We start from the raw sequence: 17,876 nt of genomic DNA on the forward strand, positions 1-17,876 counted from the left end.
GAAAGATTCTGTCGGCAATCGCAATGTTGTTCGATCCGCTTGGTATGGTAGGAGCTGTAACCACAACCGCCAAAATTTGTATGCAGAAGCTGTGGAAATTAAACGAGAACGGAGAAAGGCTTGACTGGGATCATCCAGTTCCAGTTGAAATCGAACGGGAATGGCGTGAATTTCACCGGCAGCTTCACTTAATGAACGAGTTGAAAATTCAGCGTTGTGCAGTCATTCCGAACTGGGTTAAGATGGAGTTACATTTCTTCTCGGACGCATCGGAGAAGGCGTATGGTGCCTGCGCATACATCAAGAGCATCGATGCTCAGGGAAAGATTTTTGTGCATCTGCTGACGTCGAAATCAAAGGTCGCGCCTTTAAAATGCCAGTCGATACCCAGATTGGAGCTATGCGGAGCACTTTTATCGGCTGAATTATCCTGCAAGGTACGGGAGGCGTTGAAAGTTGAAATGGAGATGTTTTTCTGGACGGATTCAACTTGCGTGCTGCAGTGGTTGAAGTCGATTCCTACGACGTGGGCTACGTTCGTTGCAAACCGTGTAGCAAAAATCCAATCTGCTACGGAGAACTGCGTTTGGAGACATGTTCCAGGGGTACAGAATCCAGCAGATCTAATTTCCCGTGGTGTACATCCCGATCAGATCCAGGAGAGCAAGCTGTGGTGGAACGGTCCCGAATGGCTGCTGCAGAATTATTATCCGGAACAACCTAGCAGCTTTTGCACTGAGGGAGCAGATGCAGAAGTTCGACATGTTGTAGTGAACCTGACAACAAGACTGCCCGATTTTGGAGTGGAATACATCAGCAAGTTCTCGTCGTTCAACAAGCTTATACGCAGCACCGCATACTGGATGCGCCTGATGCGTATTTTGAAGAAAAATGAAACCAATACCAAAGGTCTTCTAACTGTAGCGGAACTTAGAGATGCCGAATACGCCGTAATCCGCCGAATACAGCAGGAGTCGTTTCCTGAAGATTGGAAGTGCCTTGTCGAAGGAAAGGAGGTTCACCGAAGTTCGCCCCTAAGATGGTTGGTTCCTCGAATTTCTTCGGAGAACTTAATACGAGTTGGCGGACGATTGGGGAAATCGGAGGAGTCAGAAGATACCAAACACCCAATAGTTTTACCAGCAAAACACCCTTTTACAATTATGTTGTACGAGCACTATCATCAGAAGTTGATGCACGCAGGATCGCAGTTGTTGCTTAGTTCCGTTCGATTGAAGTATTGGCCACTTGGAGGTCGGAATGTTCCTCGGCAGATTATACACAACTGTAAACAGTGTTTCCGCTCCAAGCCTAGCCCTATCCAGCAGTTCATGGGTGAACTACCGTTGGCTCGTGTCACGAGATCCAGACCTTTTTCCAAGAGCGGAGTGGACTACTTCGGACCAGTATATGTTCGCTTAGCCCCAAGACGACCAGCAACCAAGGCCTACGTTGCTGTTTTCGTCTGTTTATGCACGAAGGCAGTACACCTCGAACTAGTTTCAGACCTATCGACGGACCGTTTCCTCCAAGCATTACGCCGTTTTATTGGAAGAAGAGGGTATTGTTCCGACATATACTCGGACAATGGTACCAACTTCGTAGGAGCTCGTAATTTTCTACGGGAATTGTTGAAACTTTTGCGTAACAATCAACATCAGGAGAAGGTATCAAAGGAGTGCGTTAACAATCAAATACAATGGCATTTCATTCCACCGGCTGCCCCTCATTTTGGAGGACTATGGGAAGCTGCGGTCAGATCGGCCAAGAAGCATCTGTTGAAGGTTCTCGGAGAAAACGCTGTCCCTTTTGAAGATATGACCACGTTTCTAGTGCAAGTGGAAAATTGTTTAAACTCAAGACCAATCACTGCGTTGACTGATGACCCAAGTAACCTCCAACCACTTACGCCTGGTCATTTTTTGGTTGGGGAAGCATTGCAACAACTACCGGAAAGGGACTATAAGGAGGTACCGATGAATCGGCTAAATCAGAGCCAAGTGCTGCAGAAAAAGCTTCAGCATTTTTGGGACAGATGGAGAGTAGAGTATCTCACACAGCTGCAAGGACGTTACAAGAGATGGAGATCGCCGGTTGAGATATCAGTTGGGAGACTTGTCATCATAAAGGACGATAATCTTCCACCATCGCGTTGGAAAATGGGCCGTGTTGAAGAGCTGCATCCAGGATCAGACGGCGTTGTGAGGGTAGTTACTCTCAAAACTGTAACCAGACCTTCGACGCGACCAGTTGAAAAACTTTGCATATTGCCAGAAGCATTCCAGCCTCAAGATCACCGACGTTCCCTTGAAAACCAGACAGATCAGATCACCCCCTTGTGTTCGTGAGATTTCTTTTATTTTCAGAAACGCAAGCGGTTTCAGGATGGGCGAGGATGTTGGATTACTAGCGAAACTAATCAAGGACCCTTCCTACGTCTCTGAGCCTTGAATGAAGATGGACGGATTGATAGAGATCAAGATAGCCAACTGTCAGCATCTCTAATGAAGTAGCTGATCGATGCACCTAACTGAGGAGATCGAAGAAAAATGCACCTTTTGTGCTTATATGTTTTGTCTCTTACCAATTTCTCCATTTGTAATGTTGTATAATTTAGTCTTAAGAAAACCCGCCATTGGCATAGATGTTTTGTAGTCTTGTAGTTAAATTAATGTCGTAGTTAGAATAAATGTTTGATTAAAGTGTTGATTTTCCCTAAAAATTGCTGTGTAAATAAATTGTGCCAAAAACTCAATGTGTTGTGAATAAATTGTACTTACCTGCAAATCGGAGTTTAATTACCCACCCAAGAAGTCACAACAATCGCCGAAGGAATCCATCGATCTTCCAGGAACCCAAACCCAACCCCCCAACTATTGGAATCGGAAATACAGTCCACGGAAGGTACCCAGCACCCCAACACAATTTTATTATATAAAAATACTGACATTCTTAACGTTGCATGTAGAAGAAGAATAAAATGAAGTATTTAAATTTTTAATAAAAAAGGAGAATTGCTGGTGCTCTACTGTGTCTGAACTTTCGTTTTTCTTTCAAATCCTTCAAGTTAAACTGAAACTATAACTTAATTCCCAGAAATCCGAGATCCTCAATGTTCCCCTTGATGTTTTTTGAGAAGATTTCTTTGGTAAATCATCCCGGAGTATTTTCTTAACGCTTCAAATCTCTATCTCGATTTAAAAGTGGAAACACATTTTTTCAATTTTGGAGGAGGATATTTTTATCAAGTGTTAAGATAGACGTGAAACAAATCAAGTTCCACCTACACGCCAAATTTTTCCCCATTTTTATTGTTTAGATAGTATCAAATGCATAAAAATTATTTAAAAAAGTCCCACTCACCATTTCTACCACCTCGACCTCGGCCTCGATACGCAAATGATACAGGAACATCTTCAGGTCCTTCTTGATCTGGATCGAGTTGTCCTCCATCTGGGCCACGGTGAAGATGCGCATCTTGCAGTTTTTCCAGGAGCGGTGCTGCTTCAACAGGAACGGCAACAACATCAACAGACCTCCGTCGTGCACGATCCACCAGATGTCGATGTTGCCGGAAATCTGGAATTTGGGGAAATGGACATCAGTCATTGTGGTCTGATTAACATCGACGCTTATTTTAAAATAGGCCCAAAGGACAGTCTACAAAACAGCTGAAACCTAGGAAAAAACTGGCTTTATCCTCTTTTGGATATAATTGGAAAATATTGGTAATTTCAGTAACAGACGGATGTAAACTTAATCTTTTAAACAAATCAATTTTTTGGGGGATTATATTTTCTAGGTGGCTTTAAAAATCTGTGCTTATGGAAACTCAAGACCCAAAGATGGAGTTGCCATGCAAATCAAATAGATACTATGACTCAGTTGGAACTTAGGCAGTTTGAAGGATGAAATATGCACGAAAATCAACCAATGTGTTCAATGGATTGATAATTCGAATGGCTACTCACCTTCTTCGCAGCGAAAGTGAAACATAAATAATGGAATATTTAGCAAGATGGAACATGGTGCATTTAAAGTGGCAGACTAGTGATTTTATGAAGGACAAGTTCTTTTTAAAGTTTAAAGATCTAACGTGGGAATTTTGATTTGGCAAAGATCTATTTCTATCTATTTTTATTATACTCTCCTTCCGCTTTGAAGAAAGTATTGAAAAAATGATTATGAATGTGCGTTTCACTCAAAAGATTCAAAATATTCCTTTTCAAAGGGTTATTAAAGAAATTTTATGATTGCTGTTAAGTTCATTAACTGATTTTAATTGAGTTTTGGGACTTCTTCAGGAAGCTAGCATGTTTATGAAGCGAACTTATAAGTTTTTTTCATTTAAATTTTAGCTTAACAAATTCGCAACATTGAGTCGTTCAACAAATTTTAATATTCAACTGAGAGGTTCTTATTTTTAGCAAGTACCAAATAATCATTGGAATGACTGTAGTTAATCTAGCGATACTATCCCGGAGACGATATCCTCAAACCTACCTTGTCCTGTGATGTTGGGAAGAAGTTGATGCCCTTGGGCACCAGCAAAGCCATCCGGGCGGCGCTCACGTTTCGAACGGTCGTCAAAAACACCTTCCAGGTTCGCTCATCCTCGCTCTGGCGCCATCCGTAGGGCCATCCCAGAATAACGGTGTTGGGTTTCATGCCTCCAAGACCAATCGTTTGAATACTGTCGAGAAAGAAAAAAAATTGCATGAATTTTGATGTCTAAATAAAGCTTATGTTCTCGATTCTCTCTTCTTTATTTGAAGTTCAAAATATATGACTTCCAACTTCCTGCGCTCAACTTCTAAATAACAACTATCAAACCAACTCTCAACTGTCAACTCTCAACTCTCAACTGTCAACTGTCAACTCTCAATTCTCAACTCTCAACTCTCAACTCTCAACTCTCAACTCTCAACTCTCAACTCTCAACTCTCAACTCTCGACTCTCAACTCTCAACTCTCAAATCTCAACTCTCATCTCTCAACTCTCAACTCTCGACTCTCAACTCTCAACTCTCAAATCTCAACTCTCATCTCTCATCTCTGAACTCTCAACTCTCAAGTCTCAGGTCTCAACTCTCAACTCTCAACTCTCATCTCTCAACTCTCAACTTTCAACTTTCAACTCTCAACTCTCAACTCTCAACTTTCAATTTTCACTACTCAACTCTCAATTTTAAACTCTCAACTTTCAACTCTCAACTCTATACTCTCTACTCTTAAAGCTCACCTCTTATCTTTTAACTCCAAGCTCTAAACTCTCAATTTTAGATCCTCAATATTCGATTCTCAACTCATAACTTCAAACTTTAAACCAAAAATCCTCAAATGTCAACTTTAAACCTTTTATTTAAAATTTTCAACTTTTAACTGTAAACTTTTTATTCTCAATTCTTGGATTCCTAAGCTAAATTTTCTTAAAGTCTAATCCCTCACGTGTGAATTCTAGACTTTTTCTTCTAAGTTCTCAACTCTCAATTATGCATTCAAAACTTTTTATACTTGAATAATACTCCTAGACACTCCGATCTTTGTCTCCCGGCTTTCGATTACCTCTTCTCGATTGTTGGAGAGTTTTGATGATGTTTTTCGATTTTGGACTTTTATTTCCGATTTCAGGTTTTCGATTCTGGACACCAGATTTTTCAAAAGAGATCATAGATTGCAAAGTATGGATTTCAGATTCAAGATTCTAGATTCAACATATAAGATTCTGGATTCTAGTTTCAATATTGCAAATTCTTGATTCTTGGTTCTAGATTCTAGATACTAGATATAAGATTCTAGATTCTAGATTCTTGATTCCAGATTCTAGATTCTAGATTATAGACTCTAGATACTAGATTCCAGATTCTAGATTCTAGATTCTAGATACTAGATTCTAGATTCAAGATTCTAGATTCTAAATTCTAGATTCTAGATTCTGGATTCTCGATTCTAGATTCTAGATTCTAGAGAACAGATTCTAGATTCTAGATTCAGATTCTAGATTCCAGATTCTAGATTTTAGATTCTAGATTCCAGGTTCTACATTTTAGATTCTAGATTCTAGATTCTAGATTCCAGATTCTAGTTTCTAGATTTTAGATTCTAGATTCTAGATACAAGATTCTAGATTCTAGATTCTAGATTCAAGATTCTAGATTCTAGATTCTAGATTCTAGATTCTAGATTCTAGATTCTAGATTCTAGATTCTAGATTCTAGATTCTAGATTCTAGATTCTAGATTCTAGATTCTAGATTCTAGATTCTAGATTCTAGATTCTAGATTCTAGATTCTAGATTCTAGATTCTAGATTCTAGATTCTAGATTCTAGATTCTAGATTCTAGATTCAAGATTCTAGATTCTAGATTCTAGATTTTGGGTTCTAGATTCTAGATTTTAGATTCTAGATTCTAGATTTTGGGTTCTAGATTCTAGATTTAAGATTCTAGATTCTAGATTCTAGATTCTAGATTCTTGATTCAAGATTCTAGATTCTAGATTCTAGATTCTAGATTCAAGATTCTAGATTCAAGATTCTTGATTCTTGATTCTTGATTCTTGATTCTTGATTCTTGATTCTAGATTCTAGATTCTAGATTCTAGATTCTAGATTCTAGATTCTAGATTCAAAGTTCTAGATTCTAGATTCTGGATTCAAGATTCAAGATTCTAGATTCTAGATTCTAGATTCTAGATTTTGAGTTCTAAATTTTGAGTTCTAGATTTTAGATTCTAGATTTTGGATTCTAGATTCTAGATTCTAGATTCTATATTCTAGATTCTAGATTCTAGATTCTAGATTCTAGATTCTAGATTCTAGGTACTGGATTCTAGATTCAAGATTCTAGATTCAAGATTCTAGATTCTTGATTTTAGATTCTAAATTCTAGATTCTAGATTCTAGATTCTAGATTCTAGATTCTAGATTCTAGATTCTAGATTCTAGATTCTAGATTCTAGATTCTAGATTCTAGATTCTAGATTCTAGATTCTAGATTCTAGATTCAAGATTCTAGATTCTAGATTCTAGATTTTGGGTTCTAGATTCTAGATTTTAGATTCTAGATTCTAGATTTTGGGTTCTAGATTCTAGATTTAAGATTCTAGATTCTAGATTCTAGATTCTAGATTCTTGATTCTAGATTCTAGATTCTAGATTCTAGATTCTAGATTCTAGATTCTAGATTCTAGATTCTAGATTCTTGATTCTTGATTCTTGATTCTTGATTCTTGATTCTTGATTCTTGATTCTTGATTCTAGATTCTAGATTCTAGATTCTAGATTCTAGATTCTAGATTCAAGATTCTAGATTCTAGATTCTGGATTCAAGATTCAAGATTCTAGAATCTAGATTCTAGATTCTAGATTTTGAGTTCTAGATTTTGAGTTCTAGATTTTGAGTTCTAGATTTTAGATTCTAGATTTTGGATTCTAGATTCTAGATTCTAGATTCTAGATTCTAGATTCTAGATTCTAGATTCTAGATTCTAGATTCTAGATTCTAGAATCTAGATTCTAGATTCTAGATTCTAGATTCTAGATTCTAGATTCTAGATTCTAGATTCTAGATTCTAGATTCTAGGTACTGGATTCTTGATTCAAGATTCTAGATTCAAGATTCTAGATTCCAGATTCTAGATTCTTGATTCTAAATTCTAGATTCTAGATTCTAGATTCTAGATTCTAGATTCTAGATTCTAGATTCTAGACTCTAGATTGTAAATGCAAGATTTTAGATTCTAGATTCTTGTTTCTAGATTCGAGATTCTAGATTCTGGATTCAAGACTCTAGATTCTAGATTCGTGATTCAAGATTCTAAATTCGAGATTCTAGATCTCAGATTCTAGACTTGAATACAGATTATAGATTTTGACACTAGAATTTTAGATCCTAGATTTAAGATTTTCATTCTTGGTTCTGGATTTCGAATATTTGATTCTTGATGCTAAATTCTAGTTTCTAGATTCTAGAGTTCAGATTCTAGAGTCTAGATTCTAGACTCTAGTTTCTTGTATCTAGATTCTAGATTTTAGATTCTTAATTCTAGAATATAGATTCTAGATTCTATATTTTAAAATCTAGATTTCAGATTCTGGATTCAAGATTCAAGGTTCAGGATTCTAGATTCTAGAATCTGGATTTTAGATTCTAGATTCTTGATTTTAGATTCTAGATTCTAGATTCTAGATTCTAGATTCTAGATTCTAGATTCTAGATTCTAGATTCCAGATTCTAGGTTTTAGGTTCCAGATTCTTGATTGTATGTTTTGGACTCTCGATTCTAGATTCTAGATTCTAGATTCTAGATTCTAGATGCTAGATTCTAGATTCTAGATTCTATATTCTATATTCTAGATTCTAGATTCTTGATTCTAGATTCTAGATTCTAGATTCTAGATTCGAGACTCTAGATTCAAGATTCTAGATTCTAGATTCTATATTCTAGATTCTAGATTCTAGATTCTAGATTCTAGATTCTAGATTCTAGATTCTAGATTCTAGATTCTAGATTCTAGATTCTAGATTCTAGTTTCTTGATTCTAGATTCTAGATTCTAGATTCTAGATTCTAGATTCTAGATTCTAGATTCTAGATTCTAGATTCTAGATTCTAGATTCTAGATTCTAGATTCTAGATTCTGGATTCTAGATTCTTGATTCTAGATTCTAGATTCTAGACTCTAGATTCTAGATTCCAGATTCTAGATTCTAGATTCTAGATTCTAGATTCTAGATTCTAGATTCTAGATTCTAGATTCTAGATTCTAGATTCTAGATTCTAGATTCTAGATTCTAGATTCTAGATTCTAGATTCTAGATTCTAGATTCTGGATTCTAGATTCTAGATTCTAGATTCTAGATTCTAGATTCTAGATTCTAGATTCTAGATTCTAGATTCTAGATTCTAGATTTTAGATTCTAGATTCTAGATTCTAGATTCTAGATTCTAGATTCTAGATTCCAGATTCTAGATTCTAGAGTCTAGAGTCTAGATTCTAGATTCCAGATTCTAGATTCCAGATTCTAGATTCCAGATTCTAGATTTTAGGTTCCAGATTCTTGATTGTATGTTTTGGACTCTCGATTCTAGATTCTAGATTCTAGATTCTAGATTCTAGATGCTAGATTCTAGATTCTATATTCTAGATTCTAGATTCTAGATTCTAGATTCTAGATTCTAGATTCTAGATTCTAGATTCTAGATTCTAGATTCTAGATTCTAGATTCTAGATTCTAGATTCAAGATTCTAGATTCTAGATTCTATATTCTAGATTCTAGATTCTAGATTCTAGATTCTAGATTCTAGATTCTAGATTCTAGATTCGAGATTCTAGATTCTAGATTCTAGATTCTAGATTCTAGATTCTAGATTCTAGTTTCTTGATTCTAGATTCTAGATTCTAGATTCTAGATTCTAGATTCTAGATTCTAGATTCTAGATTCTAGATTCTAGATTCTAGATTCTAGATTCTAGATTCTAGATTCTAGATTCTAGATTCTAGATTCTATATTCTAGATTCTAGATTATAGATTTTCTAGATACTAGACTCTAGATTCTAGATTCTAGATTCTAGATTCTTGATTCTAGATTCTAGATTTTAGATTCTAGACTCTAGATTCTAGATTCTAGTTTCTAGATTCCAGATTCTAGATTCTAGATTCTAGATTCTAGAATCAATATTCTAGATTCTAGATTCTAGATTCCAGATTCTAGATTCTAGATTCTAGATGCTAGATTCTTGATTTTAGATTCTAGATATCAGACTCTAGATTTCAGATTCTAGATTCTAGATTCTAGATTCTAGAATCAATGTTTTAGATTCTAGAATCAAGATTCTAGATTCTAGAATCAAGATTCTAGATTCTAGAGTCAAGATTCTAGATTCGCGATACTAGATTTTAGATTCTAGCATCTTTAGATTCTTTTATCTAGATTCTAGGTTCAAAATTCCAGATTCTAGATTCTGTATTCTATATTCTTGATTCTTAATTTTGGAATCATGATTGTGGGTTATCTTGTGATTGTGTCATTAACATTTGGTCGTTTTACGTTTATCGTTTATCGTTTATCGTTTATCGTTTATCGTTTATCGTTTATCGTTTATCGTTTATCGTTTATCGTTTATCGTTTATCGTTTATCGTTTATCGTTTATCGTTTATCGTTTATCGTTTATCGTTTATCGTTTATTGTTTATCGTTTATCGTTTATCGTTTATCGTTTATCGTTTATCGTTTATCGTTTATCGTTTATCGTTTATCGTTTATCGTTTATCGTTTATCGTTTATCGTTTATCGTTTATCGTTTATCGTTTATCGTTTATCGTTTATCGTTTATCGTTTATCGTTTATCGTTTATCGTTTATCGTTTATCGTTTATCGTTTATCGTTTATCGTTTATCGTTTATCGTTTATCGTTTATCGTTTATCGTTTATCGTTTATCGTTTATCGTTTATCGTTTATCGTTTATCGTTTATCGTTTATCGTTTATCGTTTATCGTTTATCGTTTATCGTTTATCGTTTATCGTTTATCGTTTATCGTTTATCGTTTATCGTTTATCGTTTATCGTTTATCGTTTATCGTTTATCGTTTATCGTTTATCGTTTATCGTTTATCGTTTATCGTTTATCGTTTATCGTTTATCGTTTATCGTTTATCGTTTATCGTTTATCGTTTATCGTTTATCGTTTATCGTTTATCGTTTATCGTTTATCGTTTATCGTTTATCGTTTATCGTTTATCGTTTATCGTTTATTGTTTATCGTTTATCGTTTATTGTTTATCGTTTATCGTTTATCGTTTATCGTTTATCGTTTATCGTTTATCGTTTATCGTTTATCGTTTATCGTTTATCGTTTATCGTTTATCGTTTATCGTTTATCGTTTATCGTTTATCGTTTATCGTTTATCGTTTATCGTTTATCGTTTAACGTTTATCGTTTATCGTTTATCGTTTATCGTTTATCGTTTATCGTTTATCGTTTATCGTTTATCGTTTATCGTTTATCGTTTATCGTTTATCGTTTATCGTTTATCGTTTATCGTTTATCGTTTATCGTTTATCGTTTATCGTTTATCGTTTATCGTTTATCGTTTATCGTTTATCGTTTATCGTTTATCGTTTATCGTTTATCGTTTATCGTTTATCGTTTATCGTTTATCGTTTATCGTTTATCGTTTATCGTTTATCGTTTATCGTTTATCGTTTATCGTTTATCGTTTATCGTTTATCGCTTATCGTTTATTCATTCGATTGTTGATTGTCGATTCTTGATTGTTCTTTGACGATTAACGGTTGGCCATTTTCGATTCTAGTTATTAGTTTTCGTTCTTTGAGTTGGGTTTTTTCCATAAAATTTTAGGAAATACTCACACATGCGACAGTCCATCGGCGATGTTGTTGGCCACCATGACGTCACAGAAGCCCTTGACCCGCTCGTCTTCCATGGTCTTCCGGAGGGCTTGTTTGGCTGCGGCAGCTTCGCCGGATCGTTTAGTGTAGTCGCCTTTGATCAGAGAAACGACCACCACCAGACCCTTACCAGCCTTGAGTTGCGATACGAAGGAGAACAGTTTTTTGTACTTCGGGATGAAGTCGTCGTTCATCTTGGCCAACATCAGGATCTGCGGGCGCCAGTTCTTGGTGTGCGGAGGTCCTTCCTCGAGTCGGAGCAGCGAGTAACGGGCGGCAGAAAGTGCGATACCCCGGATTCCATCACCCCATTCCTTTTCGGCTCTGTATGAGTGCGTATGTGATACAGGGGGCAAATGCAGAAAATGGAAAATGCATATCAGACACGGGAGCTATTTTCTACTCGAATCAACTCAGGTGAATGGCAGGTGTACAATTTAAATTAGTGACCGTAATTCCGGCACTGGCCATGGAAATAACCGGGGCTTTTGTTTTATTCGCCTGTTGTTATGGAATTAACCCGGTTTGCTCCTGAGCCATGTCGAAATAATCGATAGAAAATTTACGCTGAAATGATGTTCATTTTATAGCAACTGTGTACCTCTCCTGAGAGCGATACAGTTCATTGAATGGCAGATCCGGGATTAGGGATTGATTTACGTATTTTGTGCTGATAATGCTCTCGGATTCAACTTAGCTCGTTTATTTTCCCAGTTGTTGAATTAAAATCGAACTGGAGCTTATACGGTTTGATAAATTGCCGGAATGAGAACTACAGTCTGTATTGTCAATGATACTTAATTTTAATGATCGGAAAGGATTGGTTCTGATAATTTTTTTAGTTCAAAAATTGTTCAATTACCAATAAGTTTGAGATAAATCCGATATTTCAATACTGTGAGACAAAAGAGCTTGAACCTCAAATTTTTCAAAGGCCACTTTGAAAAATTTACCTTTAAAAAAGATCCATAGTTTTCTAATGAACATCATTTCAGAATTTTCTAAATGTTTATACATACACTTTCGAACATCTAAATAACACACATTTTCCCGGTACTTACCCTCGGTATTCGATGTACTTGTAGACGACCACCGCCAAGCCCATGGCAAACAGGGCAAAGTACCACGAAGTCATAAACATAATCGACATACACAATGTCAGCCCAATCAGCGATAGGGACCTGTTTTCCCGGATTTTTTTTCAGTTTCAAAATTTGTTTCCGTCCCGCGTAGGATGTCGTTGGTTGATTGGGGGCATCACCACAGGAAGTTCACAGGAACAAGTGGGAGCAAAAGAGAAAAAAATAGATAGAGGGATAAAATAAAACGTGTTAGACGACCCGGGTAATGGAAAATGGGCGGCGAAAGAATCGTGGCGAAATATATTGTTACGATCGAACGGATATGCCACCGATGTTGCTGCTGCTGCTGCTGCTGGATACACCTTGCTCCCACCAATTTTTATCGCTGACACGTGGGGCAATTTTTTCTCCTCCAAAAGGTAGAAGATACGTGATAAATTACCTGCTCTGGGTACATTGTATTGTGTCGTTTCTTTTTTTAAATTGTGTTTGTGTTTGCTCGGAGCAGCCACGCAGAATGAAAAATCAATTTCGGCTGCGGCATACTTCCGTAAGCATGTCTCAATGAATTTTAATGTATTTTCGGTAGCTATTGGTGGAGATAGTTTCTAACCATAACCATAACGATGTTAACTATAATACTTTTGATAAGTTACATTTTTTTAAATAATTTTAAACCAACAAGAGGTACACAAAAGCCTTAGGATATAGAGAATTTTTTTTCATCAAAAAAATTCAGTAGATTTTTATCTGGTTCGCTGAAAGTGATCTTTGATCAAATTTATTGTTTGTGTAATGCATTACTCTCAACTTCAACGCTTAAAACATAAAAAAGTGACTTATGTTTTGGAAAAGCCTTGCTGACCGTTGCTGCACTGAGCATCGGGTGGATGTGTGCGTTGGACGCACAGTCTGAACCTTAGCCAGGGATTTGTAAGGATGCAGGGTAATCTTGTAACAATCTAGGATCACTTGAGTGAAAAAGTGAAATTCGCTCAAGAGGTTATTAGCAATCTCTGGAACAAATGCTCGTTCAGGCAGTCGTCGAGTTTACTCGACTCCAAGGAAACGTCAAGCTGTTGAAAGAAAAGATAGATGTTCTTCATTTGAATACTGAGTCTCCCAACATTTACAGAGCACTGACAGAGGAAGTCATGGGACAGGTTTACGAAGTTCAAAATTTGGTAACCCTGAAGATAAATTTTCCGACGATGTAACGCAAAGTAAAATTCGTGAATTTTTCAATGCGGGATTCGGGTTTATATTGCCAATATTCAGCTTAGAGTCGCACGACAGTGGAACACAATCTCGGAATCTCCTATTAGCCACCAGTTAGTTGCTACTAGTTCATAGTGTCTGGAAATGGGGTCCTTCGAGTATCATGAGGCTCACATACTCGACAGGTGAAGATGGTGTGGTGCTTCTGGTCACTTAACGGCTGCAAAAATCCTTCAAAATGCTTTATATTCATGGGTGAGAGAAGGTGCAGACGACCCTGTAACGTGTAAAATAGGTTGCTCATCCTTCAGCGTCGAAGCCTGGAATTAGAATACTCCTTAGATTGTAAAAAAGACATTGTAAAATAGAACATATCCATATCACGAATGGTCGCGAACAGTTGAAGAAGATCCCACTGCCAAGGGATTTATGGAAAGGGTGCATCCGCTCATACGAGTGAAAGTGAAGTTGATCTCGGGAATGCGTCGCGGTACAGAGAATGTGTGCGGATTCCAACACTTGGCATGCGGTTAGCGATGGGTTCACTCGGATCATGACTGCTCTGTAGAGAAGCTAGAGTCAACGGCAGTCCGCGAACGGTGTAGGATGACTCCATCGACGGGGAGCATCTGAGTAGTATTCGTCCGATCCCTTGATGAAAGCTACAAAGATAAGGCATCATCTTTTACGTAACGGAGGTCATGGGTGCGCTGCGAAAGTGTGTAGGATATCCCAACGGCGGGGGGTAACTGCGGGGATAAGACTTTACCTTCCTCGTTGCGGACTTCGCAGGAAGAGGGTTAACCACTGTCCGGGGATACCCACGGGCCCACGGGTAGAGAGGCTCTCGATGCCGGGCGAGCCTCTCGAGTCGGCAGACTGACCCCACCGACGGGGGACTATCGAGTAGTGTGCGTCCAACCCCACGGTTTGAAGCTACCAGAATAAGGCAATATCTTCTGTGTAGCGGATGCCAATGCTCCACATTCGGGGAGTATCCAAGTAGGGCGTAAACCGGGATTTACCACCTGAGTGTTCAACTAATAAAAAAAAATAACCCATAGTCAATGGCAATTATTGGGTAACCGAGAAACCAAAACTGGCCACGATCTGGGTTACAGGAAGATACCCCATACAAGAGGTAGTGTCGGCTAGAGAGGCCAAAGTCTACGGGATCTTCGTCTGTAGCTGCTACGCTCTTCCAAGGTGGTCCCTGTAGAGGTTCGATGTCATGATGGACAAAATCGTTGAAGGTCTCTCGGGTAGAAACCAGTTGTTATCGGCGTGGGCCGTAGAATGGGGTAGTCGCCTTCCAACCCCAGGGACTAACTTCTACTGGAAGCCCCAGCAAGGCTGAACGTATTTAGACCTGGGGAATGTAGGCGATACAAGGACCTACCACAGGAATGGGGTAGCGAGTTCATCATTGACGTCACTTTCTGTAGTCCGGGCTGGATGATGAGCGACGCGTTCACCGATAGCGATCACTTTGCGATCCGCTATCGTGTAGGCACGGGTACGCGGACAGATAAAACTTTGCGGGGATGCCAACAACAACACCTGGGGCGACGTCTACAGGATTGTCATGTGCCGCAGGAAATGTTCCCGAACAAACTGCGCAAAATCGTCTACCTGGGTGAGGGTTCCATATGACTGGGATACAAATCAGGAAGTTAGATTTCGCTGATTGACCGGTGTGACATTGCTAAGTCCCTGCAGTCGAACAAAGCTCCGGGTTCGGATTGTATCCCTAATGTAAATAGCAGTGACGGCCGCGCTCATGGAACATCCTGAAATGTTCCGGTCATCACTGCAACAATGTGTCGATGAGGGGGTATTCCCAGACGTGTGGAAGCAGCAGCAATTGGTGCTCCTGTAAAAAACCGGGTAAGCCACCAGGTTACTCATCAGCATATTTCCCGATATGCCCCCTAGATACTGCTGGAAAGGTGCTAGAGAAGGTGGTCAAAAGCAGGATACAGCTCTACACCGAAGGTGCGAACAGCCTATCTGATAACCAGTTTGGTTTTCGGAAAGGCCGCAGCACGGTGGATGAGTCGACTAGTCATCGAATGAGCAGACGAAGCCAGGCTGAAAAAGAGGAGAGGAGACCGGTTTTGCGCAGTGATCACCCTTGACGTGAAGAACGCCTTCAACAGCGTCAGCTGGGCAGTGATTGTGTCGTCAGTCATTCGTATGAAAATTCCGGCATATATCTGTAGGATGGTGGAGTGTTACTTCCGTAATCCTCAACTACAGTATATGGTCAGTGGGGGACTGGAAACAGTGAGTGTTTTGGCAGGGGTTCCACAAGGATCGATACTTGGCCCGATATTGTGGAACATCGTTTTTCACGATCTGCTGAGACTGCGTCTTCCCACGGGTGTGAGACTTGTGGGATTCGCCAACGACGTGGATCTTCTGGCATCGGGCCCATTAACTGAAGAGATCCAGCTACTCGCTACAGTAGCGATCGAGAAGGTGGTAAGTTGGATGCGCTCCAAGAGCTTGCGTCTGGCTCACCACAAGACCGAGATGGTGCTGATCACCGACCTGATCTCAGCACAATCAGGAACGATTGCAGCTGAACCGTGCGCAATCGAATCCAAGCGTGCGATCAAGTACCTGGGGGTGATGATCGACGACCGGCTGAGTTTTACGGCCCACGTCAACTACGCCGGCAAAAGAGCGGCAATGGCGACAGTAGCCCTCTCGCGGGCCATGTCGAAAAACTCGGCGATTCGCTGCAGCAGAAGAAGGGTCTTGGCGAGTGTGACCTCGTCCATTTTGTGGCACGGAGCGGCAGCCTGGAAGACAGTCTTGAGCAGGCAGTGTAATCTGCAGAAGCTCTGCGGCATGCAGCGGGTGATGAACCTGCAAGTTATTAGCGCATACCGAACAGTGTCCTCGGTAGCTGCTGATGTTGTGGCGGAGGTCATGCCCATCTCGGTCTTGCTAGAGGAAGATATCTTCTGCTACGACACATGTCCGATATGCGGGAACATGTGGCAGCACCAGTGGAACAATTCAGAACGCGACCGGTGGACCCATCGCTCGATCCTTAACGTTGGATTTTGGATGGATAGGAGACATGGAGAGGTGGATTTCTACATGACGCAGTTCTTGACTGACACGTGACACAGTTGAGACACCAGGCAGAGCACGTAGTGTTCAACTGACCGAGGTTCGAAGGGGTAGGCACCAACATGTTCGCCACCTGCAAAGCAGACACGACAGCTGACAACATCGTGCGGAGGATAAGTGAGGATGCCAACACTTGGAGCGTGCGTAGCAATGGGTTCACTCGGATCATAACTGCCCTTCGTCGGGGAGCCTTCGAGTAGTGTGCGTCCGATCCTAGCAGTAAAGCATACAAAGATAAGACTTTATCTTCTGCGTATGCCAAGCTGTTAGGTACGTCACGAAAATTGTGTAGGATACCTCCACCGCAGCCTGGTATCCGAGTGGAACGCGCTCCCTACGACGGAAGCCGGGAATAAGACAAGACCTTCTTCGCAGACCTTCTTCGCAGTCAAACTCGTAGGTGGAGAAGTATTCACGCCGCGGCATACTCTCGGGTAGAGTGACTTCACGTCGTCGGCGTCACTCGAGTCGGTGTAGGATGACGTCTTCGCCGGGAATCATCCGTTACGTTAGTTACGTTAAGCCTCGAACGTTCGCTGTGACAGGCACGTGTCCAGGAAAAGCTATTCTCGATCGGCACACGGACGGGCACAGAGGAGAGGGCCTCCAGCCATACCAAGCGGAGCCAATATCTCGAGTCGTTAGAGGAGAGGTCATTGGTCTCTAGCAGTAGTCTCGAACAGAGGTGGAGTGCACGATAGTCGTGGAAACCAAGCGAGTCTCGAGCTACGAGTAGAAGTCGGACCTCGAGTCGTCAGTCTTGAATTGTAATAAGAGGCAGGATATATATGCTGGAGTAGTACGAATAAACGAGTATTGACGTGGAGCGTTTTGAGCGAGTATGGTCTCCCATCACGAGTACAGCCTTCGTTACAGGTCCGGATAAGAATTTTGACCAGATGCTCCAGGTGGAGTTTCTGGTGTAGAGGTACATAGTAACTAGAGTCAACCAATTGCACCCATTGACCCAGAGTAGCATACTGGGGAGACGCAGTGTCTCGTCGTGCCTTGGAATG

The 17,876-nt window shown here is 39.7% G+C and overlaps 1 protein-coding gene across 8 annotated transcripts in view; it reads right to left on the reverse strand.

Annotated features, from left to right (window-relative positions):
- The window catches only part of LOC129748030 (solute carrier family 12 member 4), a 780,735-nt gene that overhangs the window by 133,934 nt on the left and 628,925 nt on the right, over positions 1-17,876 (reverse strand). For all 8 annotated transcript variants that reach the window (XM_055742491.1, XM_055742493.1, XM_055742490.1 and 5 more), the window contains 4 exons: positions 12,478-12,597; positions 11,378-11,740; positions 4,504-4,693; positions 3,364-3,579 (listed from right to left, as the gene is read on the reverse strand). In XM_055742491.1, the coding sequence (XP_055598466.1) occupies positions 3,364-3,579; positions 4,504-4,693; positions 11,378-11,740; positions 12,478-12,597 (889 nt within the window). The remainder of the gene's footprint in view (positions 1-3,363; positions 3,580-4,503; positions 4,694-11,377; positions 11,741-12,477; positions 12,598-17,876) is intronic.

The sequence above is a fragment of the Uranotaenia lowii genome, chromosome 2 (genome assembly GCF_029784155.1).
Source record: "Uranotaenia lowii strain MFRU-FL chromosome 2, ASM2978415v1, whole genome shotgun sequence".
NCBI lineage: Eukaryota > Metazoa > Arthropoda > Insecta > Diptera > Culicidae > Uranotaenia > Uranotaenia lowii.